General features: G+C 35.3%; 1 protein-coding gene across 7 annotated transcripts in view; it reads right to left on the bottom strand.

The window, feature by feature from the left end:
• The window catches only part of TCERG1 (transcription elongation regulator 1), a 57,596-nt gene that overhangs the window by 33,369 nt on the left and 7,635 nt on the right, over window positions 1–16,592 (bottom strand). For 3 of the 7 annotated variants that reach the window (XR_004318779.1, XM_032477038.1, XM_032477039.1), the window contains exons 3-10: window positions 15,777–15,929; window positions 14,346–14,733; window positions 13,930–14,049; window positions 9,787–10,029; window positions 5,493–5,555; window positions 4,131–4,331; window positions 3,307–3,419; window positions 2,519–2,607 (exon numbers count right to left, since the gene is read on the bottom strand). Coding sequence is in view for 6 of the 7 variants with exons in the window: in XM_032477038.1 (XP_032332929.1) it covers window positions 2,519–2,607; window positions 3,307–3,419; window positions 4,131–4,331; window positions 5,493–5,555; window positions 9,787–10,029; window positions 13,930–14,049; window positions 14,346–14,733; window positions 15,777–15,929 (1,370 nt within the window). In the remaining variant the exon portion in view is untranslated. The remainder of the gene's footprint in view (window positions 1–2,518; window positions 2,608–3,306; window positions 3,420–4,130; window positions 4,332–5,492; window positions 5,556–9,786; window positions 10,030–13,929; window positions 14,050–14,345; window positions 14,734–15,776; window positions 15,930–16,592) is intronic. The other 4 variants (XM_032477041.1, XM_006182259.3, XM_032477040.1 and 1 more) reach the window with 3 other exon arrangements.

Raw genomic sequence — 16,592 nt, 5'->3', positions numbered from 1 at the left:
TAGCATAGAAAGCACATGTACCCAACTTTTATTAATGAGGAGGCTTGGTGAAAGTGGAATTCTATCATTTTTTTACTTCATATGGTTATTTTATATTGTATGCTTTCTGTATACATCCATCTAATAATATATCAGAGCAATGAGAAAATAACTCAAAGTGGAGCACAGGAACTATAGATATAAATCATAAAAGAAAAAGTAAAAGATTTCTACAAGATACCCGACAAGCAAGTAACAAATGTCCCAGAAAAGGAGAAAGAAACAGATGAAGAGAAGCATTAATTAAACAAATTCCAAAGGAAAATTTCATTAATATGAGGACAGACTCAAGTCTGAAAACTGCTGAGGCCCACAAAAATCCAGACTGGTGGGGTCTGGACATGGTTACTGGCTTTCCATGTACAATAAATACTCAAACAGAGAAAACACAATCTATGAATATATTCTTCTAAAAAAGATTGTTTTCATAATTTTGATTTTAGAACTGGGTAAATATTCTGGACAATTTTTTTAAAAAATGAACCTGTGTCAAGTTGGTGGAATAACTATATAGAAAACAACTATTCAAAAATGCTTTAAAAACACAGTAATTTGATCATACATCCCTAGAGGAATACACCCTAAAAACAAAAATGACTAGAAATAAAAACTTAAATAGTCTTCAGTAATCACACTGTTAGTGATTGCATTGGTACTGTTATTCTGTGTCTTGTGTATGAGAAAAGCAAATGAGTAATTATGTTCCTATCACTCAGAAACAGGATTTTCAGAAAGGAAGGAGATACTGAATTAAGATAGATGATGAGAGTCAGCAAAAATTTTATAGTAGATTTGAATTACAAGTGATGGTGTGGGGGGAAAAAAAAGTAATGGTGTGAACTCAAGATGCATCTTCGAATGTATCTTCCATCTGTGTCTACCAAAAAGATCTACAAATAATGACTAATTCAGTAGTAATGACTATCCCTAGATCCCACACTAATACCACTTCCCACAAAAAGAAACCAGGGCTCCTTGGAGAAATGGCTGAATCCAGGTCTGAAATAAGAAATACATGAGATAAGCCAGGAATGTCTTGTCAGAGAAGAAAACAAGGAAGGTATCAAAGATAGGGTTGTAACAACAACCAAAATAAGCCGTCAGGAGTTAACCTGAAGTCTTCACCTAGCCAAAGGTGAAACATATAAACATCAGTAAGAATAATAACTGCCATGGATAAAAACATATAAAATATATTTACGTCTATGAATTTCTAATTCTCAAACCAACACATTATTCTGAAAACATGTTAAGTCCTTTCCTGTACAATTTGTATTTCCAAATAACCAGTGTTAGTAAGGGGAAGTATCTCTTAAGTATTCCAGTTAACAAATGAAAATAGTGACAGAAATAAATTACTACCACTTTCAACCCTTAGTGATGATAGATCTAGGCCAGGTTTTGCAACCTCAGCACTATTAACACTTTGGGCCAAATAATTAATTCATGTAGGGAGCTGTCCTGTGCATGGAGAGATGTTAGGAGCATCCCAGGCCTATACATGCTATTAACACCCTCCAACTTAAGACAATCAAAAATGCCTCTAGACATTGTTCAACATCCACTGCAGGGAGGGGGACACTGAGGGGAGGTAGACAAAATTACTTCTGGTTGAAAATCACTGATCTAGGCAATAATCAGCAATGGCTGCTAACATCACAAAAAAGAGACAACTAGATCCTGAGGGAAAGGGACATCTATGAACTAGTCTTGCCAAGAAGATAAAACTTGAATCTGATCACATCTCTGTAACTGCTCCCTAATTTGCAGGAAACTCAGAAATGGAGAATTCTATTAAACAGTACCATGGGGATGCAACAGCAAAATCCAGACAGTGGGATTCTACAGAAAAACACACACATTTTTTTTTTTAATTAAAAAAACAAGGAGGAAAAAGCAAGGACAACAAGTTGGAGGGGAAACCTACAGATTCTAAGATGTAAAAAGTCAACTCACTGCCATGGGTTGATTGTATATGGCTTAAATAAATTACAGCAGGAAAAGGACAGAAAGCAATAATGTGGGGAAAGAAGGGAAAGGGAGACCCAAACAGAAGAAGGAAAGGAAAAACAGACTATCCAATGCTAAGGCAAAAACACATAATTTTACATAGTTCTATAAACATAATCACAATGTGGATGTATATACAAAAGCAATTTTAAAACACTTTAAACAATAAAAAGTATATTCAGGATCTTACAGGGGCTCAAATCTATAATCATGAATAATAAAACATTAATAGAGAGCACCATCAGGGGAAAAAGACACCACAGCAAGTAAGCAAAATACCATGAACAAGAACCCAAAAATATTCAGTAGATAAAAACATGAATTTGACATATACGTTTTTTTTTGGCATACACTTTTTAAAAGTACTTTTTTTTTTCCTATTGGATAATCGTGTAATAATCAAGTATGACAAGAAAGAAAGAAAGAAATAGGTAAATAAAATAAGTTACTAATTAAGCCAAGTACATACCATGGAGTACCAGGAATAGGTGTAGTAGCTACTGGCTTTGCCTTCTGGGCAGCCTTTTCTTCTTCAGTCATCTCCTCTTCTTTGGGCTCCTATGGGAAATGATGTTACTCTCATTAAATTATTATTATAAAACTACACCTGAATATCCTACAAATATAAGAATAATTGCAAGTACCTTAAAGTGCAATCAACATGACGTCTACTGCTAGCATAGGGAGGGGAGACTATGAATAGGAACCTCTAAGAAAGTTCTAAATCCTTGCCCCGCAGAGAGAGCCCAATTCCTTAACAGTAGACCCATGAGCAGCAGATGGTCCTATCTTACAGACTCATTAACCATTCATTAAGAGCAGAAATGAGTAAAAGGGTACAGAAGATCAGGAGACCTCTTCACTTAAGGTAATTTCTTTTTTCTGCTAAATTCCTTACTTATAAGACATGACTACCACTGGTTCCTCATTGAAGAAAGGAAGCTTCCAAAAAGCAGAGCTCTTTTAGTGCTGTTTAGGGATTATTTCACACCTGGAGATAAATTATAACAAACATTCCCCAAACATAAAGTTGTACTTATAACATGTACCAGGTCTGTAAGTCAGGAGGCTGGACATCAGGTCCAAGCTCTAGTCCAAGGCCCTTTCTTTTATACTTCCAAAGGAAAAACTGAATTAGAAACTTTAAAGAATGCTAAAATTTCAGAGATCAGATGTATAGCAATTATTTAAAACTACAGCAAATGGATTTTCAGTTATAACCAATGATGGCTTCATCAAAGGGTCATGACCCTTTACCTCCTTTATCTCTTTTATTGGCTCTTCTTTAGGGTCCTCCTCCTCTGTCTCCATTGGCAAAGGTTCTTCAGAAGGTTCTTTAATTGGCTCTTTAATCTTCTCCTCTAATTTTTCTATTAAAAAGTTGAAATAATGCCATTCAATGGTTCTGATATAACTTACAGAACTTTCAGAGACTAAGCAGTTAAAATATTCTATTTTTAGTTATTGATCACAAAGATAAAATGTTTTTCATTTTAATATCATTGATTTGAATCTAATGTAACGCTCAACTTCAAGTACCTTGCTATCCCAATCAGTAAATTTGTCAGCAGAAAAGAACTACTGATTTCAGAGAGACATAAAATAAAGTCTTTCAGTCATTTCATGTATCATTTGTGGCAATCATTCATTTTGCTGAAAGGGATAAGGTTAGTCTTAAGTACTGAGGAACAGAAACAGGGACTTACATACTATAAAAATTACGAGTCCTCTTCATCTAAGACTCCAGTGGCCTAAATTTTTTTCTTCAGAATACACAGATTCCTTCCCTATCATTGCTATGAATCTCAATAAGGACAACAATTATTCACTAGAAAATTCATGCAGTTACTGACAACACTAAAAAATATATATTAGTATGTATGTATAATTTAACTTCAGATGATAAAACGATAGGCAATCATATAAGCAGCCCTGGCTTTTTAAATGAATACATATTTTCCAAGTCAGTGGAAATAAATAATCCAACACCGTACTTAGAAAGCCCCTCAAAGAAGAATTAACTCAGAATTTCAAACAGTGTTCTATTTATGCTATGTCCCACCAAGTTATTAAAACTATACCTTTTTCCTTTAGCTCTTGGGGTTTTTCCCAGGTTGATTCTAATGTTCTATTATTATAATAATATGTCTTCCCATCTGCTGTTTTATATTCAGTCCACTCAGAAACTGCTGTTGCTCCAGCTAAGGTAGCAGGTGAAGCTGCAATAGCAACCTGGGGATGTATCATGGGTACGATAGGAGGGGCCATTCCTGGCAATACACCTAAAAAACAATGATAAAAAGTTAGATCCAAGCATCAGATTGCAATACAATGTTAAATTTTAAAATATGAACTAAATCTTTCTATTAAATATTAATAAATGAATGAGCCAGGTGAAACAAAGAAAATCATAAAATATGATTTAATTATTTAAATCTACATCCCTGGTTTAGTTCTAATGCCTAAATTCTATTAGATTCAGAAATTCAACCCAAGAAGGACCTTAAAAACAGTCAGAAATTTGGGTCACTCCTATGATGAAATCTTAACATCATAAATTATAAAAATGGTACATTTTCTGCTTACTAATAGAAATATATTTTTATAAAGAATTTCTCAAATTCTAATGAAATCAAGGGAACAACTGTATTTGCTAAGCATATTTCCTGAGGCAAAATTATTTTCTTGCTCTCACATACCTAGAGGATATGAATTCCATTTTAAAGTAAATGACTGAAAAAAATGACTGAGTTTATTATCGAATTTACTTTAATATACTAAGTAATTAAGTCTGATAGCCCTGTAAATTGTCAGTCAGTTTAATCTTTTCCTAAAGGAAACAAAAGCTTCTTGTATTTTTTAAAAGATAAGCCAAGATTAATAATTTTTACCAGGTAGCTAATATTACAGATTAGCCAATACTACATAAATAAAGTAGCCAAAAATAAGTGAATCAAAAAAATTTTTAAAAACCTCGAATCCCATACTAGAATTTAAGTTTCAGGTAGTTAACTTTGATAGCTTTAAAACGTTAATTTATACTATACACACAAATATTCACACACATATACTCACTAGCATGCAAGCATAATCACATCACTTTACACATGGAAATGATTTTTTTATATTTAACTTAAAAGCACACATCAAAAATAAAATTAAATGTTATGAATATGAGAATGAAGTTGTTTACACTTATTACAAAAATTAAGATATAAAGTGATCTGACCTTATTTGCTTTTGTGAACCAACAAGCTAATACTACAGGCAATTGGGAAAATTACGTGTTGGCCAAATATGACAACTGCATTTATACTGCTCATTAAAAAGAAAAATATAAAAAAATCCACTTACTTGGGCAAAATAAATAAAAAGATAAACAACAACATTCACTACCATGCCAACTTACAGACAAAACAAACTAAGATGGTTTTAAAAATTACCGGTCTTGGTGGTAGCGACTGTCTTTACATACGGGCAGCTGACTATTTGCATCATTGCTACACCTGTAAAATGGATAAGCAAGCATACGTTGGAAAGCTGCCATTGTATGTCGGCTACCACTGGGATTCAGGGAAATAATTTACCACTACAATTTAGAATGCTATTTCCAATGAAAAAGACCAAGAATGGAGCAAAACTTCTTTCTGTTTGACATTTTGTGGGAAGTGGTGCCAAATCCAATGATAACTGATTCTAAATTATATCATCAATTACCTTTTTATAAACCAGCTCTGACAGTATTTGAAGGAGCTTTAAAATTCAACAAAAGAAAGCCCCTTCAATATATATACATAACAAGTTCTTAAGTGGGACATTTTCCCACAGGACATCAAACCCATGCTGCTCTAGACACCAGTGAAAGGAAGATGCAGCATGACACTGACCAGACACTTTCTCTGTGTTGCTGCTCATGGGGAACTACATGCAGAAGCTGAGGCATGGAGCATAACCAAGAAGAAGTAGAAAAAGAGTAAGATAGACAAAGAGGGCTAGGAGGCAAAGGAAGAATAGAAAGTACAAGATGGATCCAAATATTCTACTGCAAATAAGACTTCAAATAAAAGAAAGGCAAAGATGAAGAGGAGGGCAGAATTCAACTAATGACAAAATATCCACGTGTAGTGCCTGCTCCATGGAACGCCATGGGCTTGGGGCACTGTGGAGGCAGGCTATCACATTAAGAAAAATACAGCCCCTTTAACATCAGTAATGACTACATGGGCTGACTGCTTTAAAAACCTCATTATTTAAGCCAGTTAAAGAAGTAGCACTAGTATTAAAGAATGGAAATTACGTACAGTTCTTAGAAGAATGAAGACTCATCATGATTCATTACAATGGTGATAAAAAGGGAATGAAAGGAAGAGCTGGAAAACTAAGACTGATTAATTGAAAAAAATAAAAATTAAGAGTGAATTTTTAAAAAAATGTAAAGAAAAACGCAGAAGGCTAAAGGCAAAGGGTTGGGAAATTAAATTTTATTTTCTATTTGTTTCAGCTAAAATAAAACTAAACCTATTTTGGCACTGATGAAATTTTTAAATCATGAACTATTTTCCCGAGGTACATGAAAAGAAAGTTCTCCTAATTCAGAGACGAAAATGAAAATTAAACCCCTGAGTTTGTAAAGAATGTACCTATGTTCACACACACACACACAAAAATACTGCCAATTTTTGAAAAATGCCTTAATCTCTTAATTATCGTTTCAAAAAAATACTATTAAAGCTAAACTTTCCATTAACTCTGAAACTAAAACAAAAGCACTGGATCATAAAGGCATGTTGAGTAAAGGTGTATGTATAGATTTACTTTCCATGATATTTACAGATAGCAATGGAAAAATCCCTTTGGTTAAGGGAGTTACAGCATGCATTAGGATTAAGTTAGTGTAAATACTGCCATCTGCAGGACTGCTGAACCTACTAAGGCAGCACTAGAAATTCAGTTCTTAGAATGTATGAACTTTATTCTCAAAGACTGTTCTCCAAAACCATTCCCTAATATGTATTTTAACTTAAATAGAAGAAAATCAAATCTTTTCATATTTAGGCCTGCCATTGTTAAATATCATTTGTGCCAACACAGAGGTCCTGTATTTGATTGTATGGTCATACATTATAGACCATAATGAAAGGTTATGTGTGTTTCTTCTCATGCTAAAAAGATAAATTTAAGGTACTCTCTGAGGGTGATTATATGCATATTGTGAAGAGTCACAAAATAACCAAACATTTACATTTTTAACCTTCTTTTCAAAAGAAGCATTTGTTCAATTTTCCTACAACTCTATCCTCAAATCATGTTCTATCAGGAAATTAGAAAATTCCACTTAGTACTACTTTGGGTAATTCTGATGTTACTGACCATAAGTTTCTTAAAATCCCAAATAAGATTTTACAGACTAAAAAGCAGAAATCCTATATAATCCTAATCTGATTTACTATCTCCAATTCCGTCTCTTATTCCTGTATTTTACCTAACTCTTCCATTCCTTTCTTTCATCTTGTTTGACTATTCCTTCTTTAATTATCCTCATCAGAACCATACATTGCTATTTCAAATGGAATTTAAGGCTCCAAGGTAAATTACATCCAAATCCCTCCTATTCACCTTACTCCCAAATTGATATAAACATTGTACATAAAGCCAAAGGTTTGGGGAGGAGAAAGACAAGTCTTTTTTTACTAAAGCAACTTAGAAGACTGGATTAAAAGGGGAAATGAGAAAATGAATGACCTTTAATATCAAAGATGTTTTACTATATAAACAAATTTTAATATTACTTTCTATAAAACATTAGCTTCATCTCCAAAGAATCTTTGGAATCTTAGACAAAATTTTATATAGTATCTAACTCAAGTTCTCTTCCAATTGACCTACAAAATGTCATTAGTGGCTGCCATTTATTAAATGCCTTTTACTGCCAAACTTCATAGGTACCTCATTTGGTCACCCAAAAAGTCACCACCATCTGTTCTCAAATTTAATGATGAGCTGAGAGCCAGAGAAGACCTTGATATCTAAAGACAGCTGTAACTGAAGGAATTATTTATTGTGACAAAATTCCACTTTCTATATGAATAAGTTTTGCTACTCTGACCCTTTCACTTACTAGTCCTATTAAGAACCTCTAAAGCAAAACCAAAGTCCTTTTAGGTGATAGCATTTCAAATACCTCAGGCATGTTACTATGCTATCTCTCAATCTTCTGTTCTCTTTACAGAAATAACTATCCCAGCTCCTTAAGATCACTCAGAATCCATGATCTGGTCTTAATACTGTCACTGACCCTTAAAGCAGACCAAGACTACAAGAGGTGATGATAAATGTTAAGCTTTTATCCATGTACCACTTAATTTCCCACATAAAGTATTTCTGAAGAAGAAAGTGTCCAGCTGCTTAGCTTAAATTTACATTAAGCCTTAGCTTAAATTTAAATTTAGTTTAGAAAAAGGGTAATCCCTACTAGAGAAAACATTTTTGGTTTTCTTCTTACTTTTAAATGATTTCAGTTTCTTAAATACCACATTTTGGACATTTAATTATCTAACACTACAACAACGTGTAAAAGATTCTCCCTAAAACCCACTAATTCTTGAAATTTTTGATTTCTTTCTTGCTAAGGTGTAGTATCTGAAAAGCATTCTTTTCAAAGTGGTTACAAGGAAATAAACAACAAGAGCAACAGTGATAATTAAAATGTGTGCAAATCTAAGATATAGCTTTATTACAACCCTATCCTTGCACAGAAACTAGCACAACAAAGTGGCAATCATAGTGGAGGTAACTGAAATTAGGAGACAAGAGGCCTAGGTTCTATTCATCTTTGATACAAACTAGCCATATGAACTTGATCTAAGGTATCAATATTTTCAACTACAATTCTAGGAGAAGCGACCATGGATTAAGGATTAAATGTGTTTGATAACAGCAAATGCATTCAAATTAGGATGCCAAACACAATCACTGTTTAATCCTTACAGGAAGAATTCTACTCCACAATCTTTTAAATTCCTTCTCTAGCTGTAATGACTTCCCTCTAAGATAATAAAACACATGAATTCACCATAAGTACATAAGCATTTAAATGGTGCATGTTATACTTCACAATTGTTGCAAGGGAAACTTATGGTCTCTGTTTTAGATGTATTTTTTTTAAGTTAAGTGATTTCTTCCCAATACAACGTAATTATGAAGGGCACAGTATTTGGATCTGGAGTACCCAAGCTCAAATCTCAACACCATCACTTACTATGTGACCATGGGCAAGTAATTTAACTTGTCTGTGTATCTATCTCATATGATGGCTGTAAAAATTAAATGCATTATTACATATAAAGTGCTTAGAACAATGCACAATATATAAATCACTCAACTTGTGTTAGCTATTATGACTGGTAATTTTTTAACTTCATACACTCAAACTCTTAAAAATATTGCATTTAAGAACATATTTACACAAAAAGATGATCATTTGTAATTCACTGAGGCCATTATCCAAAATGAGTGTAGCTTTAAATGTGGCTCTAATTTTAAGACATGTAAACAACAACAAAAAAGGACATTTACCAAAACTGAAGAGAAAAATACTGCAGTTAGCCATGAATCTTTCAAAAACGTTTCAAACAGGTGAGATTCAAGGCAAATTTCAAATGCAACAGACACATGAGAACAAACTAACTGACAATATGAAAACATAGCTGGAAAGACTATTACAATCTATGTGTTTACCTGGAAGTGGAATTGGCATGCCAGGAAGGGGAACACGAAACGGAGGTACCATTACTGGTGGAAAAGCAGGTATTGCTGCTGCTGGCTGAGGTACTGAGTGAGGAACGGCAGGAGGTAACGTCTGGGGGTGCGGCTGCGGAACGGTTTGCACAGGTGTGGCTGTAGGAGCAGGAGTTGAAACACTAACTGTAGGCGTGGCAACTGAAACAGCAGAACTTGGGGTCTGATCTTGTGTTGTAGGCGCTGATAAAAGATAAAACAAAAATATGTATCACTCCTTCATAAACCATTTTACTATATTTATTCATCATTCACTCATTCAGTAACTAAGTAATGCAAAGGGCCCATTCCATGCACTGCAAGAAATTTTTAACAAGGTCTCTGTCTTCAAGAGGCTTGAAAGTAGTTAAATGAAACATAAAAAATAACTAAAATACAAAGTGAAATGGAATAAATGTGTAGGAGTGTATATCAAGACCCAAAGACCATTTCTTATTGTGAGAAGGTACAGAAAATTTTATACTGAGTTGATAGGCCTTGACAGATTAGGATTTCAACAAGGAAAACGACAAAGTGAAAGGAGAAAATAAGTGGTGAGAAAAGTGAGTAAAAGCAAAGAGTAGGAAACAACAAGGAATTGTTTAGAAAACAGAAGGCAAGCAGTCATCCAGTGAAAAAAAAACAAAAAACAAAACCCAACCAACAGAACCGGTGAGTTATAGCTGGAAAGGCAGGCCAGAGGCATAAAGCAGAAGGCCTTGAACAGAAGTCTAATGAGTCTGCACTTTACCGGGTAGGGAAAGGGAAGGACTTATGTAAATGTAGAAAAATGATTTAAAAGAATGAACACTAAAATGTATTAACTTATATCCGTGTACACTTTTTACTTTTTACTGTACATGCTTTGTGAGAGTTTGAAATTTTTTTTTATAATAATGCATTCACACGTTATTTGTATGACTTTGTGATGTAAAAGGAATACGGGGGAGGCAGATGAAAGCTTCTGTACGGAACAGTAATAACCACTGTTCATTTGATGAATTAACCTGGCAGATGCATAGGAAGAAAAGGAAGAACAGAGGTGGGAAAATCAATTTTGACATATCAGAATTGTCCAAGCAAGGAAGAACAGAGAGGAAAAGATATACAATAACTAATGACTGATTGCATATGAACAAATGGAGTCGAAAACAATTTGGGTTTCTCTATAATTATTTCAAAATACAAAGGTAAAAAAAAGAAGAAAAAAACCCCTCAGGTTTTCAGTGTGAGAGACCAGGAGAGTATGAAATTTAGGATAATTTGGTTCTGCTAATATATTATTTTTAATATCAAAAGTAAAACATTTCATCCCTAGCAATCACATTGAAAATCAAACTGTGACCCCCAAAATAAATAAAATTCTTATTTCTTTTTTTTAAGTTTCAGTTCTCAAATACTACAAAACCATTTTTTTGTTATTTATTCATAATCCACCTAGTTCCAAAAGAAAATTCATTTTGGTAATTCACTGGTAATAAATACTTCATCTTTACCTTGATGTAAAGAAAAAAGCCAAACTCTACCTGTATTGGACTAAGAATGAATTTAACAAATTAAATAAAACAGTGCTTTCCCAATCTTCATGCCAATTTTCTAAAGGAAAGCACACCACCCAATAATTCAACTGACAAAATTTCTCAGTATCTTTTTTTCAGCTCCTAACAATGAAAAACTCACTTAGGCTGGGAAGATGTGAGCAATTTCATACTTGTTAATGAGGGACTCACCTTGGCTAAATAGACAGCAGGGCCAAACAAGTATCTTCAGGGGCCCAGGAATGAATTGTTGGTCTAGCATAGACCTAGCCTTAGGGTACAGTATCATATTAATATAATTTTATAACAGTGTGAAAAATACAAATTACATGCAACATTTGCCCAGTCCCATACATACACCATTTAGCATTTGTAGTCTACTGCAATGGCTGAAAATATATCTAATTATTCTTACCAACTTCCCTGAGAAGCAGGATTTAATCAGCATTTTTCACATACTTGCACAGGATGACTTAACGTTCAACTGGGGTTAAAATATAAATTTGCTAATTTATAGTTGCATTTACCCACAGGTTTATACTGCACTTCATAGAATTACATTTTTTACAACCTATTGTGGTAATAGTATTTAGTAATACTTGCTAAAATGATAAAAAGCACTATAGTCAGGAAAATAAAGTGAGCTATAAAAGGCATCAAATTTGAAGTGGAAAGGAACACCAATGAATAGGGCAAAAAGCATTCGCTCAACTCATTCCTCTTGATGACACAGGATTTTCCAAATTTGATTAGTGGCTATGAGTCATGAGAGGAAAGGGATAAAGGCAATAAAAGAATAAAATGGGAAGCTGGGGGAATGGTAGTTGGGACTTTATAGTAGGTAAATTCCTACTAATTCCATTTGCTAAAATAACTGGCATAACACTGAACCTCAATATATACTACTAATCCAGCTCAGATCTTAACTAAAAAAGACAAGTGACTATCTAACAGATGGAGAAACAGTAAGACTGTAGTATGACAACATTTCATGACATTGAATCAAGTGAAAGAAAAACAGGTGTCAGGAATGCTCAGAAAGACAACATCAAAACTGATGTTTAAAGTAGTAAAAAGAACATGATTTTGCTACTCTGTTCTTAGACTAAAGCCTCCCAATCACTGAAGGGTAGTGCAAAGAATGACAAACAGGAATTCTGAATAGAATGGTTGATAATCACAAGATAGCTATGGTCCTACTGAAGACCACTCTGATACAGAAATGGAATATACAGAGGACAGTTAAAAGTTTGAGCTCTCCACCTTCCTTAAAACAAACTACTACTATTTCTCCTTCCTAAGGCAGGAAACAAAATAGAAGCAACACAAAGCCTCCATATGGAACCACACTGCTTTTCATTAATCCCCTTCTCCCAGGACCACTCTAAGTACTGCATAAAAATGGGCAGTTTTCTGCCTTGCTACACAGGTTTTACAAATCCTTGCTTATAAAAAGGCAAAGATCCTCAACCAACTAGCTAGTATCACTGTTAAACTTCCATGTCAGACTTCATCTTAGCTAGAAAATAGACTTGTAAAGCATTATTTACATCTTCTATTAAGTACATTTTCTCCTAAGCTCACTAAAAAATATCAGATAGGGCCTTTAAAAAAAAACTCTCCATATCAAATGTATCGTATTTACTTCTTCAGTTACTTCTTGTGTCAGTAAAATAAAATTTGGATTTAGTTCTATGACTAAATTTCTCTCAAATACATTATTCTTAGAAGGTAAGACACACTAATGATTCTCAAGTCCTTGAAGCCAAGGGGAAATGAACACCTTTTTTTTTTTCTTATTCTAATCTATTATCCAAGTAGCAAAATCATCCAAATTATAATCACCCTGTAGGAATAACTATGTATCTTCCTATCAGTATCATAATAAATAATCAAATAAATAAAATCATTATTTAAGTATTTTGGGGCTCATTCTCAGCCTATGAAGCAGCAACACACCCACACCATAAACCCCCCCCCCAAAAAAAACCAAAACCCAGAAGTAGCACACATATTAATGACAATCTTATAAGCAAATTAATAGATTTTTCTTCCCTCATCCCTGAAATCTATTAATCACCTCTCATCTTTTTAGAAACGATGTACCCCTTGGGCCTCTATGACTTCATACTTGAAAATCCTCTTACCTTTCAGACTACTTCTAACACAACTCATTTCATCTGCCTGCATCCCATTTTAAGACCTATCCACCTCTAAACAAGATTACTGAAAAATTCCTGAGTTTCACTGATTTTAATACTACCCAAAAATACTACCAGAAAAATCTTCTAGTATACTGCATTTATACAGACTGCCTGGTGCCTGTCTGCCCGCCCCCCATGCCTGGTTCTTAAAACTCTTCAAAACCTGGTCTCATTCCTCTTCAATCTATTAACCAATGTAAACCCTCCCACCTGATAATCTCATAAACTACACTTGTCCTCATTTCCTGGCCTGCATTTATGCTGTTCCCCCCACCTGAAACAACTCTCCTTACTTTTGAACCTACTCAAATCCTACCACGCATCCTTCGGGATCAACCTCAATACCCGTGTAGTCCACTCACTTGTCTCTCCGTTTTCGTGAATTCTTATATCTTCTATTTTCGCTGCATAATTTTGCACGCTATTCTCTAATTGTTTCACATGCATTATTCTTGCTTCCTCAATTAGAAAAACTGGAAACTCTGCAAAATAGGGGCCAAGACTTACACTTACTTTGCAAACCCCACAGCACCCAGCATTACTGTTGGCCAAGTTGAACAGCTAACTCTGCACTTCCCCAGTTTAGCTTCATGAATTCCAACAAGGCAAATAATTTCTTGTACTGATGTAAATTTCTGTTCTTTTAACCCCAAAATCTTTACTGTCAAAAATGTATTCATCAAGGATAAGAGCTGAAACACTAGGATCATTTTTGAATGCAGTTCCTACTCGTCCATTTCTCTAGCCCCTACATGGAAACAGGCTGACTAGTACTCACTTGATACTGTCTGCGAGACCGAAGAGGCAGTTGTTGTGGTAGAAGTGGTAGAGGATGGGGTGGATGATGATGTTGAAGTGGACACTGCAGGTGCTGGGCTACTGGTCGTAGGGGTGGAAGCTCCTACTGCTTGTGCTTGCACTTGCGCCTGCACCTGCGCTTGCGCCTGGGCCTGGGCCTGGGCCTGTGCTTGTGCCTGAGCCTGGGCCTGAGCCTGGGCCTGGGCCTGGGCCTGAGCTTGAGCTTGTGCCTGCGCCTGCGCCTGGGCCTGGGCCTGAACCTGTGCCTGGGCTGCAAGCATAGGTGTCAGTTCTGACTGCTGAATAACCTTAACTCCATCTGGCTTGGTCCACGCAGATTCACGTGTTCGAGCATTGTAGTAATAAACCTGCAGAGGAATCAAAATCATCAGTGTTAAAGAATCTGCCTGGTATCATTTGAAAATGATAATGCAACTATATTTCATCTTCAAGGGTATTAAAAAAACCAAGGAGAAAGTATGTAAAAATTGGCTGTTTGTTTTATTATGGAACTATGGTAATTTTTCACTCCTTTCTCCCTTTCCCCCAATTTTCTCCAATGAGCACACTATATTTTTAACACACCAAAACAAGGAAAACATTGGGTGAATTTTGTGCAGAAAGTTAATAGAGCAGGCCAGAGACTGCTATCCTTTGAAAGCCCTACTTAAAATGGCCCTTGGCTGGCCCCTGGGAACTTAGATTTCAGGAGGGTTCCCACCATTCCGTAACTGATATGAATGGCTCATTATGCCTAAACTGTTGAGGCAAACAATGCAGTTTATGCTAAATATCTGCCTTCCTTCTGGGAGTCTGGAATTTTAGTAAGTGCTAGGCAGATGGTGCCAGAGATGTGACCAGTCTCCAATGAAAACCCGCAGCCCCTTAACTCATGAGAGCTTCCCTGGCAGACAACACTTCACCCGTGTTTCCACAATTGCAGGCCACAGGGATTACACACATTCTCCGTGATTCTACTGACAGGACTCCTGAAAGCTTATGCTCGGCTTCCTCCAGACTGTACCCCAAGCACCTTTTTCTCTTTGCTGGTATGGCTTTGTTTCCTTTTGCTGCGATTAGTATTAGCTGTGAGTACAACTGCATGCTGAGTCCTGCGAGTCCTCCTAGCAAACACTAAATCTGAGAGCTGTTTTGGGGGCTTGCAGCACATATTTAAAATACAGGCTTCCAGAATCACAGGCTAACCTACGTAAGCACTCGAGGCAACTTTATGTCTGTGCAGAAGTTCAATCCAGGGAGCATTTCCTGGAGTCCTGCCCCCTCCCGGCTCACCAAAAGCTCATTCTTCAAATTGGCAAGAATACAAGTCACTGATCTCAATCTGTCAAAACTCTTGTTTTACTCTTCTATCATCAAGAAGATATCAACCTAAATATATCTCATAATTTACCTTCCCATCTGGAGTTTTATTTTCAACCCATATCTCCTCAGTAGGAGGCAGTGCTGGAGTACCAGGAGCAGTCACAGGAGGCATTCCTGGTGGAAACATCATACCGGGAGGAGGAGGCATGGTTCCCATGGGTGGAGGCATGAAAGGTGGTCTCTGTTAATTCACAAGAAGTAATGGTCACTTGTGTTTATCTTTTCCCCTTAAATTACTAAATTCTACCCAAACGTAAAGCACTGGGAGAAACTACTAGTTTTACAGTCCATTCAAAAACATTCATCTAGGTTGCATAAGCAATGTTTCTCCATAACGAAAATGATTACTAAAAAGACTGGAGAGAAATACATCAAAATATTAGCAGTAGTCATCTCTGGGTTATAGCGTCACGGGTGAATTCTGCTTTATTCTTTATACTGCCTATTCCACATGTTAGGCACTGGATTACTTTCAAAAGGAAAAAACTGAATTCTTCTATTTTTAACACCCACCACACTAATGCCTCCACAGCTCACCTGTAATAGGAACCAACCATAAGAGAAACAGTACTTTACAAATATCACAGGAATAACTAAAAAAGAAAAATCAGGTATACATAACCCTTTATTCTCTCTTTCTACAAGAAAAAATGTTAGCTAGGAAAATATTCATCATTTCCTATTTTTCAAATAATAATAATAATGTAGCTCATCAAAGACATGAACATCAGTAAGTTTAAAAGATACAGTAAAATAATTATCCACCTTTAGGGAAAATAAATGGCATATATTACAATTAAAATTAAAATCTCCTAGAGCCACTATTGATTCAATGTTATCTCTG

This window comes from Camelus ferus, chromosome 3, assembly GCF_009834535.1.
Source record: "Camelus ferus isolate YT-003-E chromosome 3, BCGSAC_Cfer_1.0, whole genome shotgun sequence".
Classification (NCBI taxonomy): domain Eukaryota; kingdom Metazoa; phylum Chordata; class Mammalia; order Artiodactyla; family Camelidae; genus Camelus; species Camelus ferus.
This window is presented reverse-complemented; position numbering and strand designations above follow the sequence as displayed.